This window comes from Impatiens glandulifera, chromosome 8 (assembly GCF_907164915.1).
Source record: "Impatiens glandulifera chromosome 8, dImpGla2.1, whole genome shotgun sequence".
Taxonomy (NCBI): Eukaryota; Viridiplantae; Streptophyta; class Magnoliopsida; order Ericales; family Balsaminaceae; genus Impatiens; species Impatiens glandulifera.
In genome coordinates, this window is record NC_061869.1 from 19927984 (window position 1) to 19945022 (window position 17039).

Consider the following 17039-nt stretch of genomic DNA (forward strand, 5'->3'; position numbering starts at 1 on the left):
AAAAGTTAGTCACAAATAAAAATAAATTGAAAAAATGACTAATAAAAGTTTAAGAAGTTATCATTTATGATGAGTAAATTTCACTCCATTTATCTATAATCATTATATTTACTATTTTCTAATGAATCACAAACAAGTAATTGAATTACAATATTGTATATACTATTACAAATTTTAATCAATCACAAAAAAAGTCGAACTATTATGTCTAGAAAAGTTTTTTAATTTCTCATTTTGTTTCCACAAACAATTTTTATTCCAAACTTTTTTTATAGGTTTATTTGATCTCTTTTATTTATTATATGCGACTTTCTTATTATATGTGCTTATTGAGTACGAGATTTTCACAAAATTTGACTTTGAAATCGTTTGTATGTGCTATAAAAATTTTATCATTTCCTTTCCCTTCATAAGTTAAAAAATTCTGAAATTTTTAATTGCAGTCAATAAAAAAAATACATAAAACTGGAAATTTAATTTGCTATTGCACCATTTTTAGTAAAAATATTGATTTATCATTATATAATTTGTCTTAATTAAATTAGTTAAAAAGATTTTATCATTTTTATTTCTAATTTTTTTTTAGATAAACTGAAATCTTGGTTAGTCGATGTTGTTGTGGCTCAAAAATATGGAGACTACACCTCATCTTTTTCATTATAAGACCTTGTTCGGTAGAGGTTATTTAAATAATCTAGAGAAGAAAATGATGATTGGTAATGATTCTGAGGAGGTGATGATGTTTTTTTATGAAAAAAATCTAAAAGGTATTGATGAATATAAATAAAATAAAAAATAATAATTTAAAATATAAGGTATTTTAGTATTTTAGTTAATAAATTATTAATTTGGTGGATGAGAGGGGGAGTGAAGTGATGTTTGATTTTTTTGAGTTATTTGAATAACCTAAAACCCAACAAGGCCTAAAGGTGCCGCTAATATTTGTAGTTTTCTTTGCAGAATTACTAGTATCCATTAGGTTATGTCGGAAATCATAGGTGCGTGTTGAGAAACACGAATTGAGACAGCTAGATTTGAGAGTTTAAGACAATGAGGCTATATATTCTTATTATTTTCTGGTGGATAATTTGGCCGGAGAGAAATTATAAAATCCCCAACCAACATATCCCATCTTCTAGCCTAACGGCAAAAAAAGGTGAATACCCTAAGTCCTCAACCTCTCTGAGTTTTTGGGTTCGAGCCCGTCAGACGACAAGTTTCGCTCATCTGGTTAAATTGGTTTAGTAAATTTGCGGGCTATGTGCTTAACCTGCGGAGATTAATCGCACTCTGAAAGAAAAACAGAACCCAACATTCTAATTAAAAAAAATCTTCAATCTTTCGAAACGCTTTTTGTGAATCCTTCATTGTGTTATTGTTTGATATTATATGAGGTTCGATATGAGAAACGGACAAATTCAATCGGATTCTCCATTACCCTTTTGGAGGATCTTCACATTCTTTCATTTTTATGTATTTGTTTATTTGATTTCTCTTTACACTTGTTATGCTTTTTGGTTACAACTATCCCTTTATACTATAATTGTACCAACATTTAAAAACAAACTAAACAGAAAATCATCAATAACTCTATTGTATAAAGTAGATTTTGTTGATCTACTTTTTTTTCCCCTAAATGTATATGAATAAATAGAGATGTAATCAAGTATTTGGCCCACTCAAACAAAGGGAGGCCTACATGGTCAGAAGGGGAAGCAACGTCAACTACAAGTCAAATTGTACTGATAACAAAGTTTTGTCTACAACTACCTGTCTTTCCATTAAAATAAACCATTTCTCTCTCTCTCTCTTTAAGGTAATAACCATGGAAGAAGAACAAGATCCAGACTCCATGAATAGACTCCCCACCAAGCAACCAAAGGAGAAATCTGCCATCATCTTTGAAGGTTCTAATTTATACCCTTCTTTTCATTTTCTAATATAATTCAATTCATCCAACTTATAATCAATTTAATAGAATGAGAAGATCTTAGATTATAATGGATCCTAACCATAAAATCAATTATTAGTAATAAAAAATTAAACATGTTTTAACTAGCTAGCTAATTATGCTTTGGATTTGGATTTGGGAATGTATTAATGTATAAAATATACCTTTTTATTTTCTTAAATAGATTAATCATGAAATATTAAAAATAAACAAGTATTTGGGGCTGAAGTTGGGAGATTTGAAGCTAGTTTGATTTAGTTTGTATGAATAAATCGTGATTATTTAATAAATTATTATAGTAGTTTGTGTTAATAAACAAATATTTTCTCTTATTTTTCATTGTTATGTTTTGAATGTGTTTTTTAGGATTTTAGTTACTCATATTTTTTTTTTAAAAATTTTGAACAAATAATTAAGAATGATAAATTGGAGTGAGTAAACGGTCAAACTCTCTCATTTTTAACTATCAAATATTGAATTAGTTGAATCACTGGGATGGGTTACTTATATGCATGGTAATCTTTGATAAATTATTATTATTTTGTTTTGTTTAGAAAGAGGAAGTTAACATAATTTCATATTATCCTAATATTTATTTTAATTTAAAACGTTTTTAATAAAATAAAAAACGTAATCTTCATATTTTAATAACCAATCTTGTCATTTGAATTATTGATAAATTATTTTGCCTTCACACGGAATCTTAGGGTCTTGTCTTGTGGTTGAGTCCATTCTCCATTTCCTTTTTTTTTTTTTTTATGTTTTTGTTTTCAAGTATAAGAAGAATTCTCTAGTTTGTTCACTTGTATTGTTATGTTTTAGATTCTTGTTGATTTGTCATTTTCATTATATATGTGATTGACATTTTAAAAATATAAAAATTTAACCAAACAAAATTCATTCGAGGAGGATGATTATTATCACTACCAGTGTGTGGTCTTGAAAAAACAATCAGGATAGACATGAAGAATATTAGAACTTATTGCAAAAATGGTGGTAACAATATAAAAAAATGACATAAATTGATCGTAAGATAAAATTTGATTACATTCACTCATACAAAAATTACTATTGAGTAGGGTATAATAAAAATTATATCATAAAAGTCAATATGCGATAAGTTCGTAACATTCCGTCCCCTGAAAGCCAAAGTAATATATACATAACTATGGCGGAAGCGATACTCTTAAAATCATAGAATCCGACGTTCTAGAATTTTCGATTGCATATTTAAATAAGTTTTAAATGTGTGAGCATTAATCTTGTCCAAAACTATTAAATAGCCTCCAAAATATTCTCACAATATCTTCGTTATGGTAACAAAAGATCATATTTATACATAAAAATATATATATATATATATATATATATAATTCTTTTTTTTCTTATATCAAACCATTCAAAACTATTGAACAATAAATTATAAATGAAATAATCTGATCAATGTGGGTTATTTTTATGAGAAAGAGAGACTCATTATTGAAATTAATTGATTTTTTTTTTTTTAAACTAGAAAAAATATCATTTTTTATTTTTTTTAACCACCTCAACTTTAAAATTATTCCAATTTATCATCTAGTTCTTTAAATCGGGACATGTAATGTCATAACTTAACTTTATGTGATACCATCCGACAAGAGTCACATGAAACAACCTTTTACTGTATTAACAGTTATAAATTTTAATTTATTTCTATATGATTGATCAAATATATATATTTTAAAAATAAAATAAAATATATTTTAATTAATAAATCATTAAGCCCCAAAATAATTTTTTATATATATAGCTTATAATGTTTGATTTTTTATTTAAGTTAGGTACATACACTTCACTATAGTAGAAAAAAAGGTATCACTAACGACAAAAACCGTTACGAAAAACTTCAAAAGTCGTTACTAATAACTTTCTGTAACAAATAAAATCGTTATCATTCGTTACAGAAATTAGCGTTACTGATACTTCTCGAGTATCAGTAACGGATTTCGAAAACCGTTACTGAAACTTACCTAACAACGGTAACGGTTTTCAAATATATATTTGTTTATGTTTAATTAATTATCTTCTAAAATCATTTATTTAACTAATTATTTTATGCAGAAGTAAGCAGCATGGAGTGGGAGTTCATTCAGATGAATGATCAAGAAGAAGATCTCATCAAAAGAATGTATAGACTCGTCGGAGACAGGTAATTAGTAAATTTGTTTTTTTATATTTTTCTTATAATATGATAAATTTGTAAAATTAAAATTTTAATAAAAAAATCAAACAATCTTATAATATTTTTTTGGGTAATTTGATAGGAGAATACATTTGAAATCAAAGGATAAATTTGTACCGAATTTATTATATTATATATGATTTTTATATTTTTATTAATCAAGTATAAAATATTTTTAGAATAATTTTAGAATAATTATATTTTACGAATTTCTAACGAATTCATTATATTTTTAGAATAATTTTATTTTATAAATTAAAATATCAAGTATAAAATATATTTTAATAATTAAATTCAAAAAAAAATATTTTTTAAATAAAGGAAATTTTGAATTTTATTTAATTATTCCAGGTGGGATAGTTGGGTGTTTGATATCATCCCTACTTTGATGATAAGACTTTTTTCTTTTCTCAAAAAATCTTTAGACTAGCTTATTTGATTTTTTTAAAATAACATTATCAAACACTTTACAATCAAATCATTAATAAAAATATTAAATTACCCATACATTATTATTATTTTAATTTTCAAAAAATGAGACTCATTTTCATTTATCCAAGTTACCCTTAAATTGCTTATAAGAGAAAAAAAAAATTATAACTAATTTTTTTTAGTTAATCCAATTACATCTTAAAATCCTGAAAAATAAAAGAATAAAAAAAATCCTCAAAAATTATAACCACAATAATGAATGAGAAATAAGCTCACAAAACTAATACAATTATAAACCATCACACTAGTGGCATGATAGAAAGAGTTACTTAAAATATCAAAAAGTCACAGATTTATTTCATACTTTCGAAACTCTAAATAAAAATGAGAAGACATACTTAATCCGTTGTCTCATTTTTTATCCTCTCTTTTAGCCTAGCGACAATAAGAGGTGGATATTTATCCTAAGATCGTGGGTTCGAGCCCGTTAGGCGACAAATTCTACGCCTGATTAAATGATTAAGTGTGTTTGCGGGCTACATGTTTAATCCGTTGTCCCAAAAATGTCACGGTTCAGGTTCAGGTTCAGTTCCATCTGAAAGTGCCCGTTGTCCCTAAAAAATGTTACGGTTCCGTTCCATTTGAAAGCGTTCTGAATTTAAGTAAGGAACATAGTTATGGGTTGCCATGTTAGTTCTCCTTTAATTAAAAAAAAATGAGAAGTCATAAATATAAATAGGTTAGTTTTCATATTTAAAAAAAAAAACATAAAAGTATAAAAAGAAAACAACATATCCTCAACATTTAAGTGAACTAAAATAGTCAATACTAAGGTCATATAAACCTAGTATGGCCCTCAAAGAATCTTTGGGCTACTCTAGTAAAAAAAATGAAACAATGATTCCACACTCATAATATATAATGATTTAAATATATATAAATAATAGTTTGTTTTTAAATTTTATAAATATATAAATAAATAAAGTAATTTGTTGGATCTAAAATTAGTTTTTAGTAAGAATTTTAGTGGATTTGAATTCAAGATTTTGGGCTGCCCTTGGGTGGACCTGCCCTAGCCCAGTGTTTATAAACCCTATTTTATTTGTTTCCCTTTCGCTTATAATTTATAAGTTCTTTCTACACATTCTTCAATATTTTATAATGAGTTGAATATTTATTCGTTTTGTGAAGTAGTTACAATTTTTTGTGATAATATTATATGTTATTTTGCATCCCCTACATTGTTCTTTATTTATAAAATTTAAATATTAAATATAAATAATATTTCAATAACTATTTAAAAAAATATTGCACTAAAATGATTTTTAATAAATAAAAAATAATAGTTTAATTATTATTTAAAACAATTTAAATGAGAGTGGAAGTCATAAAGGGTAGAATGTCATGCTAATTTTTATACTAAAAAAATTAATTTTTTAAAATAATTTTTTTTAGTTAATATTTTAGAATGAAAGTAAAAGTCATGAAAGTGAATGTTAGGCTAACTTTTTACATTAATAAATAAATTGTTTTTAATTAATTTATTATAAGGGATATGATTTGAACTTTGTAACCACCATTTTAATAGGTAGATGCATGAATAATATTTACATAATTAGGTGCCATAAATTCATAGGTATCAATTTTGTTTATATATTTAGATTGTTTTTCCTATAAACTTTGTATAAAAGTATTAAATATATTTGTTCTAACTTTAAAATTTAAGAAAGTTAATTTTAAATATTTGTATTATTTTTTAATAATTAATGCAATTTTAAAATTAATTTTAATTAATATTTTTTAAACTATTTTTCCTAATTTCTTTTTAACTTGTAAGTTTTCAAATCTATAATATATTAATAGTGTAGTGAGGTTATTTATTATTTTATACAAAATATGAGGTAAAATTTATATAGGATATGATTTTTTTTGAGAAAAACTTCTTAGTTCAATTTATTAAAAAAATCTCAAATCCGTTTTATCATTTTAACAACGTAGAATGATAAGAAAAAATATTCAAAAAAATACAAGTCTAATGACATATTACAAAGAATTAAACAAATTTATCTATCTCGCTTTAAAATCATTTAGGTTTGTGACTTCGAAATATTATATCCCCATTTATCGCAAATATTGCAATTTCTTTCGTCCTTGGGAACTCGCCTCTTCATGTGAATTAGAGCCCTACAATCAAACATAACATCTCTCCATACTTTTTCTGCACTTCTACGAACTCTCCCGCGCCGCAGACTATTGCATTCCTTTCACCCCGCGTATGGTAGACAACCGACTTAAACCCGTACCTAAAAACACTTGCTGGAAATTTTTTTACTTTTGGCTTTAGTTAGGGAAGACACCTTTACCTCCTCCCACTATCTCGGAAATGAAGACATACCCATGGCTATAGCAAACCTCCTCCAAATCGTGCCATAAACGAGCAACCACCAAGAAGATGATCAATTGACTTCTCGTTTCCCTCACACAAAAGGCAGCTCGTATCTGAAATCTCCATATACCTCTTTACCCAGTCCCTTGTGTTCAACCTTCCCCGAAATGCAAGACAAAGAACGAACTACTGCCTTGAAATGATCTTTGACGAACAAACCAATGGAGCCCACTCAATAACCACCCCCTCTCTCGGATTACATTCCACACATCGTTAGATTTTAGTCTTCCTTCCTCCTTGGCTGTCCATAAGTGCAAGTCAATTCTATCTTGAAACTGGATAGTATTAAGGTGTTCAAGTACTCGTCTCCCCTCCGATATACATCTTGGAAGTGATTTCCAATTCCCGTCTTTGATTTCCTTAACCGTGGCAGCCATGTAGCCTCTTCTAATACGAATGTTTCAGAATTCCTCCTTGAGTATGATTGGTTGGTTTTCGAACCACGAGTCATTCTAAAACAGCGTGCCCCGACCATCCCCCAACCGGATGTCGAATAACAAAGTAGTGCTGCCTTTGAGTTTCAATATTTTATTTAACGACCAGCCCATTCCTTCCTTAAATTTGCTCGTCCAAACACTCGCTTCCCGTTTCATAAAGAGTGAATCCATCTTACCCAAAGTGAATCTTGTTTTCGCTCAATTTCCCAAAGATACTTAAATATGAGTGCCTTGTTCCATTCAACAACTTTTCAACCTAGCTCTGCCTTCCTCCTTCAGTTTACATAGACATGTCCACTTCACTTTTTTACCCCTTCCCTCGGTTGCCCCAAATAAAGTCTCGCATCAAAGAATCTAACTCCTTCATCACCTTTTTTGAAAGAACTAACTACTACGCCCAATACCCGATAATATCCATAACCATGCACCTAACCAACTTTACTCGACCGACATATGAGAGTTTCTTTGATGCCTATCCCAAGATAACGTCTTTAACCTTTTCAATCAATGATCGGCAATGTATGATTTGAATCTACTTCGACGGGATCCCTAAATACCACACCAGAAAGATGCCCTCCGCAATACCCATGATACCATATATTTCCGCCTTCACTCCGTCATAGAATGCCAAACTTTTATCTTCGTTAATATTAAGACCTATAACATTAGAAAAAGAAGATTAGTGCATCCGGTTTTATGGATTCGACGTCCGCGTGTGCTAGAATGAATAGGTCGTCGGCAAAGCATAAGTGGTAATCTCTTCCTCCTCACAGAAAGAATGATAGCTGTATGGACGGCTCTTTCGAAACATCATAAAGATGCTCTCAAAGACCTCCATGATTACGACGAAAATGTACGAAAAAAGGGGTTCTCCCTGCCTCTCACCGCTTTCACCCTTGAAGTAGCCTCCATGAATCTCATTAACGCTAACTACAAAATGAGAGGTAGAAATGCATTGCAAGATCCATTCTATATAAATCATCGAAAAACCAGAAACCACCATAAAATCTTGAACGGTTTCCCATCTAACCAAATCAAAAGTCTTTCAAATATCTATTTTGAAAGTCATTCTCGGAGTATATATGTAACCAATAATAAAAATATAACAATCACCATATTAAAGAACTATTGATATAATTTATACTATACCAATAATCAATAATGTTATACCTCTTTGTACCACCAATCAAATACTACCAAAAATAGGAAAATCAAATAAATTTAAACAACAAAATGAAATACAGATATAGTTACAAGATGTAAACACCATTATTTTTTGTTTCTTATTTATTTATATAATAAATCATTTTAATTCAAACATGGTTTTAGTTTAAATATTTTTTCCAGTAATCCACGAAATATTTGATTTCTAAATACTTTTAAGGTTACATTTGGATTAGTGGAACTGAAACTCTAATTCCAATTTCATAAAAATTGACATTGAATTATAATTCAATTCTTATTATTGAAAAAACTATAAAATTATAATTTAATCTCAATTCAAGTCATATGTTTGTAAAAAAATATAATGCAAATATTGTTATATATATTATCTATTTTATTAAAATATTAGTTTAACACAACCAATTATGATAGCTTAAGGGTAAAAAAAAACATTTTAAAGTTTCAATTTTTATTAAAAAAAACATCGGTTCAACATTTTAACTTCATATATTAAAAACAAATAAGTTCGAAATTTTAACTTTCCAAATTCAAAAACAAAATATCGGTTTAACATTTTACTTCTTAAATTAATATATATATTTTTTCAAAAGGTTAACTTACTAAATTTAATCGTGTTTTAAATAATAAAATAATAAGTTATTTTGTTTGAAAAAACATTAAAAAAATTAGAATTACAATTCCGACCTAAAATATAATAGAATTGAGAATTATAAAATTACACTATTGAATTTTATTAGAATTCTAATTTTAATTCCAATTCTAATTTTTAGTATTAAAGGGTTTACCAACTTAAGAATTGGAATTGAAATTGGACTCTCCAATTCCAATTCCAATGTCAATTTCATGATTACCAATCACGCCCTAATTGAAAAAGAATATACGTCAATAAATTATGTTTTTTTATGAAATAAACTATAATTTTGAAAGAAAAGATTAAATTATCAAAGTAAAAAGTGAATGATTTTGTTTTCATTTAATATGAAAAATATAATTGAACTAGATGAATTGTTCTTAGATGAAAAAATTATAATTTGATAAAGCTTTATATCAAATTACATTAAATTTGCTGATGAACATTTTCTAACAAAAATGACTTAATTTGAATTTTGACAAAATAAAAAAATTGCAGCAAATAAGCTTATATAAACTATAATATAACCCTATAGAGATTTTGCACAAATCTAACTATAATGTAAACAAAAAAAAGTATAAGAAACTACAACCAATTTGATCATAGTGTGTCTAAGATTTTCAATTATCCAATCTCTTATTCTCTGAAAGAAAATATAATAAATATACTAACTAAGCATGTAAAACCTAACATTAGGTGGGACTTAATTGCGGGACGAATTCCAGGAAGAACCGCCGAAGAAATTGAAAGATTTTGGATGATGCAAAATAGTCCATATTTTGAAGAGAAAAGAAAAGAGTCCATTGCTTCTACTCTAAAGTCTTGAATCTTATCATTTGCACTCATATATTATATTATTTGCTTATCTATTTTGTCACAACATTTGTTGTCACCTAAGTTAATTTGGTTTGCTTTATGAAGAATAATGGAAAGAGTGTTTTTCCTAGACAATTATATGTTCTATATATTTATGTCAACAATTTAATTTCATCTCAATAATTAAGCATATTATTCTGTTGAGTGTTTAATTAAGGATTATTTGATTTAAAAATATATTGTTTTAATACACCATCTTTTATTTCATGCAATAAATTACTTATTTATGGATCAAAATAATTTTTATTTTATTTTTATAAATTTTAAATATAATATAACATCTCATTAATTTATCTCAAATAACTCCGAATATCTTATTTTTTTGGCCAATTATATTTGACCAAATAACCTAAAATGAAAAAGCCCTAAATTGTCCACACCTAGATAGCTCGAATTAAGAATAAGAAATTATGGTCAGGACCTTGGATGTCCATTGGGTCTCACCTAATAGAGCTCTACCTGATTAAGAATTAAGCTTGAGATTCATGTTATTTTTCATTTAAATTTATGTCTAAATTTGAATTTAAATGAGAAAAAGTAAATAAATTTATAAATGTATGACTAATTAAAATAGATGTGACCTGATGGGAGGTTAGTATTCTTGCTTTAAATATATATAAATATATATATATATTACAAATAAATAAAATAAAATATATGAATAACAAAATTACCAAATTGAGAGGTTGATTTGAGTTATGTAACTAGCACATTTCTGTTAAAACAGTTTCATTATCTTCTATTTGTGTTAGAGCTTATCGCAAATGGTTGTCTCTTAGGGTACAACAAATTTAAAAGTGATTCTGCACTGGAATCACTACATATCAAACTTGACCAATGTACATGAACTATCACCGAGTTTTAACAGAAAATGTCGAACGAAATCAAAGATCACTCATAAAATAAGGAGAGGACTTTTGGAATTCTAAAGTGATAAAAGATAAGATGGTGAAGTGAGTTTTAAATTAGAGATAAAAGATTTTATATTATTAAAAAGTTAAACCATTAAATAAAATCATCAATTGATTCAACTCGGTTGGCATTTCTTGCCTCTTCATTTACCTTAACGTTTCCTCTTTATTAGGAAGTAATTATTTACCAAAATAATTAATTAAGGCATTTACAATTCAATACTAATGTTACATGATTTTACAATTTGTTAATAATAATATTAAATTATTATAACAATTGATAATAATAACAAACTCTAGTAAGTTACACTACAAATTAACAACATTTTGTTAATTGATCATCAAGGCATTTTAAATTGATTAATTCAAATTATATATTTGAATCAAATGTTACCCCTTAATTCAAGTATAAATTTCATGTGAATTTAATTTGATTTTATTACCCACATTTTAATTTCTATTCATTAATGGAATTTATATAATTAGTTTAAAATTTTCAACAATCCCCCACATTAATAAAAGTTGAAAGACTAACTCGGTGAAATGTTCAACAGTTGAATTCTACATAGGATAAGTAGGTGTAACCTTTTGAATCTTCTCTTATGAAAGAATATAATTTTACTAGCCGATTAATATACTCAATGTCCTTGAACTAATTTATCATTTGTGTAAATGATTACACACTTTCACATAGAATTCTCCTTGATACATGTCAAGCTCTCATGGTTGTGTCTGTTTTGGCCATGGAACACGCGCATGGTTCTATGAGAGAGTCTAAAATTGATTTGTGCAATTATGTTGAAACGACCCCACTTCTCCCTCACATATGCGATCTTTTTGTTCACAAAGAATCATTAAAAACGATATGCTTATCCTCGTCAAAATATATATTGTTTCGTTATAGGATTAATCATTAACAATAACTTTCAAAGTCAGTACAATTAAGTTGTCTCGTTGAACCTAGTTCTTGGGATCTCTAGTCTGCATTGGTTGTGTTTTCCTTCATACCAACTTATAGTAGGCTAATGTCGTAAAATACTTTCAAACTAACTCTCTATTTAATAATTTGGTTAGTGGATCCACAATATTATTTTTGACTTACATAGTTAAATTTGATAACTCCATTAGAGAGTATAGTCTAAAGACATTATGTTTAAGACGAGTATGTCTAGACTTGTCATTGACTCTAAACTTGTCCAATTTCAAATTAATATCACAATAATTAGAAATTCCTGTTGATACATTCTTAGATAACATTAGAACATCTTCTAATAAGAAGCATAGTCATTCATACATGCTTACCATATAAACTTTTTATATATATATAAAAATATTGTTTACTTGGTTAATTAGTAGACAAAATTTCTTTGAACTATTCTGCCTTCGTGTAAACGATTACATATTTTTCATAGAAATATTTTATTTTTCGACATGAATCAAAATTATAGATTATAACTTTTAATCCATCAAATATATTTTTCTTAAAAGATTTCCATACGTAGATCGCATTTTCAAGTGTAAACATATTCACTTGTAGACGTTAAGTATTTCATTTAATAATATCCATATATCATTTGATAACAACATGATATTTCGTGCAGTGCAATTCACATCCTTAGTGGATTTAATCGTTTTTATCGTAATTTTCAACGATAACTATATCGTACAAAAGTCAAGTAATGAAATAATTTTCATTGTCTTTATGATATATATAATTGTCACATTCACTTTTAATCAAAGTATGATCAAATTTTCATATCATTATTAAAAAATTGTTATAAGTCATACAAAGACTTTATAAACTTTCTTTTTCATCTATTTCATAAAATTATTTTGAAGACATTGGTTCTTCAAATTTTTATGAAAGTAATGTCAAAGAAATGACACGTTTTTTATTTCAAAATTCTCAAATTTTAAATATCGATTTGAACACCAACTCAACAAATATAAATAAGACATTTTCTTGTTATTTTATTTCTTTTTGTAAAGTTATGCAACTTTATCTTTTCTAGAGAACATATTTATCTAATAATAAATTATCTTTTATCTATCATAATATACACACTTATTTTTGTGTTATTATCAATGAAAATATTTGCCTCCACATTTGCGTTGGTATCTTTTTTAAATCATGCACATATGTGTGAATTAAATTAATGACTTTCTAATCAAGAGATTATCACATAATTCTTTAATAATTTTTCTTTTGTTATACTTATCTTATAATGAATAAGATAAATATACTATAAATATTTAATTGAATAAAACATAATTTCTATACAAGAGATTATAATGTTTATTCTTATATAAATTATTCTCCACATAATCTCTACATAAGAAATTATAATTTTTAATCAATTAAAATACTTATTTTATCACATTATTTTATAAAAGAAATTAGAATATTTAATCAAATTAATATTCACCGTGTCACATGATTTCTACAAAAAAGTCATAATGTTTCAAGCATTTTTGGCCGAAGCCGCTTAAACATTTATTTTCGGTTACATGTTTGCATCCCATTATATCGGCACGTTTGCCACATTATTCTCAAATCAAACAAGAATTTTCTTTGAATTATTTGATTTCAAAAATATCAAACTAAGTAAGTCTTTACAATGAATTGAACAATGTATATCAAATATACAATCGAATAGTTTAAAAATATAATCAAACAAATGACATATCATATATTATTAAACAAATATATATATATATATATATATATATATATATATATATATATATATATATAATTTCATATATCATCAAAAACATCTCTATAAAATACATAATAATTAATTAGAATATTAATTATTACAATTCATTAGAATTGACCATTTATCTTTAATCAAATATAAAACTAATTAAGTATATAAATACTTATTAATGTCATCAATTATTCGTTTCTTAATTAATTAGATAACTTTTAACTTTCTATAAAAAAATATTTGTCAATAAAAAAATACAATTTCAAAATTATCTATTAAAACAAAATGCATATACAATAGATCTTTATTCATATATGTATACAAATTGCTATATAATCATACTTATTATGAATGAACATGAATCATCGTATTATTAGCTAATATGCATGATATATATAAATAATCACTTAGCAACATAATAAAATAAAAATATATCTATAAATATATTTCATATCATAATCGAAACACTTACATTGTCATATTTTGAACAATAATCGACGTAAAATGAGTATGCACTCTCAAAACAAATATGAGTAAATTGTTCTCAACAAGACAATTCTTGCGAAGACAATTTCGACTAACATAGTCGTGTCTCTTTACATGCATGATTAAAATAAGTTCTAACACAAACAAATTATTTAATATCAAGAAATTAAAATGGCTTAAAATATTAATGACAACATCATTTACAAATTAAATTTCTACATAAGAAATAAGAAATCGTTAGGATATCCACTTCATTTCAGAATTTATACATAAGAAATTATAATTATTTCAACATTCATGATTAATGTCATTTAGATAAATCATATTTTTTATTAGAAATCATTATCGACCCCATTAATCTCATAGTTTTTACACAAGAAATTAAAATGGTTCACATCAATGACTCAAGTCATTTTAAGGAGTCTAATTTTTATAAAAAAATCATTAACAACCTCATTCATCTCCAATATCAATGATAGAGTCATTTTAACAAGTCTGATTTTTACCAAGAAATCATTGACTACACATTCATCTCATAAATTTAACACAAGAAATTGTAATGGTTCTAACATCAATGACTAAAGTAATTTTAACGAGTCTATTTTCTACCAAAAAATCATTGACTACCCATTCATCTCATAATTTCTACATAAGAAATTCGAATGGTTTTAATATGAATGACTAAAGTCATTTTATTACGTCAGATTTTTATAAAAGAACTCATTGGTTGAACAGGGGACCTGCCTTCCGCCACGCACCCTTGAGTCCGATCATTGAACCACTACGCCAACACGCCATTTCATTGTTATACCGCTTTTTCGACCTTTTGTCTTCTTTCTAGAGACAATTTATTCTTCATATTTGACTCAACTCTAACAATAAACGAATATACACATTTAAAATTATAACTTAACATCATAATCAAAATATAATATATAAGATAATATATACTTATATAAATAAATATATTATCTCTTCTTAGTTATCAATCATAATATCACATTCTTTTAATTATCATGCTTAATTAATTTAGAATGTATCTATATTATAATAAATTATTTTAAAACTGAAACCATGTGTTTCAATTTATAATTAATTTTAACACCATTAATTTTCTAAAAATTAAAAGCTAACATATTAGTTACTTTCTTATTTTCATTCATTATTACTAATAATTTTAATAACCAATCAAATCTTTAATTAAAACTAGCACACATTAAATTACTGTGTTCTAATTTATTTTTTATATAACATTTGTATAATGAATATACATATTAATGTTTCTAGAGAAATTTTTTATATCTAAATATATTAGTTTATAAATTTAAGCTTTAACAATATAAGATCAAATATGTTAATAATCAGCATATTTATATACAATAAAGACTTATCTTTATTTGTTGTCTTTTCCCTTATGATGAATCATTTCCATTTTTCAAAATGAGCTTCATCTCTTTTGCAACATCGCAACTCGTATTTATAAATCAAAGACAAAAAAAATTCGATGGCGCAAGCTCTTAAATAGCTTATCACGAAGAAAATGTTTTGTGATACCCTCTTCTAGCCTAGCGGCAATAAGATGTATATACTAACCATAAGTGGGTTCGAGCCTGTTAGGCGACAATAACTACGCCTAGTTAAATGATTAAGTATATTTCCGTTGTCCTATTTTTTAAAATTCTCAAATTTTTTTTAAGATTGTTAGTATTCTTGTCTTTAAATAAATAGAAAACATATATATATATATATATATATATATATATATATATATATATGATGTTACAAATAAATAAAATAAAATATATGAAGAACAAATTCACCAAATTGAGATGTTGATTCGAGGCATGTGCTTAGCACATTTCTCTTAAAACAGTTCCATTGTCTCCCGTTTGTGCTGAAGTTTATCGCAGATGACTGTCTCCCAGGGTACACGAATCTAGTAATGATTTTGTACTAGAATCACTACACATTGAACTTGACCAACGTACATGAACTATCACCGAGTTTCAACGGAAAATATCGAACGAAATTGAAGATCAATCACAAAATAAGGAATGGACTTTTGGAATTATAGAGTGAGAAATGATAAGATGATGAAGCGAGATTTAGATTATAGATGAAAGATTTTGTATTATTGAAAAATAAATAAAATCATTAATTGATCCAACGATTGACATTATTTGCCTCTTCATTTACCTTAACACGTTTCCTCTTCATTATGGAGTAATTGTTTGTCAAAATAATTAAGACATTTACAATATACTAACGTTACATGGTTGTACAATTTGTTAATAATAATATTAAATTATTATAACAATTGATAATAATAATAATAACAAACTCAATTAAGTTACACTACAAATTAACAACATTTTATTAATTAGTCATCAATACATTTTAAATTAATTTATTCAAATTATACATTTGAATAAAATTTAACCCCTTAATTCATGAATTTCATGTGAATTTGATTTGATTTTATTACCCAAATTCTAATTTCTATTCATTAATGGAATTTATAGAATTAGTTTAAAATTTCCAACATGATATACATGACAAATTTTAAAAATATTTGTTATCGTATATCATTTGTAAGATTGGATAATCAAGAACTTTGTTATAAATTTAAAAATCGTTTTAAATGGATATGCTTTTCATCCCATCAAAGATTTCTGTACAAATACAAGTATACTTAAAAATGTTTTCATATATTTTTAGGTAAGATGTAAGCTTAGACCGTCATGAGAAATTT

The 17039-nt window shown here is 26.1% G+C and overlaps 1 protein-coding gene across 1 annotated transcript; it reads left to right on the forward strand.

Moving 5' to 3' along the window:
• The first annotated feature begins 1775 nt into the window (after positions 1–1775).
• LOC124911187 (MYB-like transcription factor ETC3) lies at positions 1776–10334 on the forward strand. Its single transcript, XM_047451637.1, has 3 exons — positions 1776–1907; positions 4052–4139; positions 10000–10334. The coding sequence occupies exons 1-3, from the start codon at positions 1826–1828 to the stop codon at positions 10127–10129; spliced, it is 300 nt and encodes a 99-aa protein (XP_047307593.1). The 5' UTR covers positions 1776–1825; the 3' UTR covers positions 10130–10334.
• The last annotated feature ends 6705 nt before the right edge of the window (positions 10335–17039 follow it).

Bases quoted from the DNA above. Each gene is read 5' to 3' on its own strand.
- LOC124911187 (XM_047451637.1), top strand. From the start codon at position 1,826: ATGGAAGAAGAACAAGATCCAGACTCCATGAATAGACTCCCCACCAAG. The intron at 1,908-4,051 runs GTTCTAATTTAT...TATTTTATGCAG, and splicing joins ATCTGCCATCATCTTTGAAG to AAGTAAGCAGCATGGAGTGG. The intron at 4,140-9,999 runs GTAATTAGTAAA...ACCTAACATTAG, and splicing joins TATAGACTCGTCGGAGACAG to GTGGGACTTAATTGCGGGAC.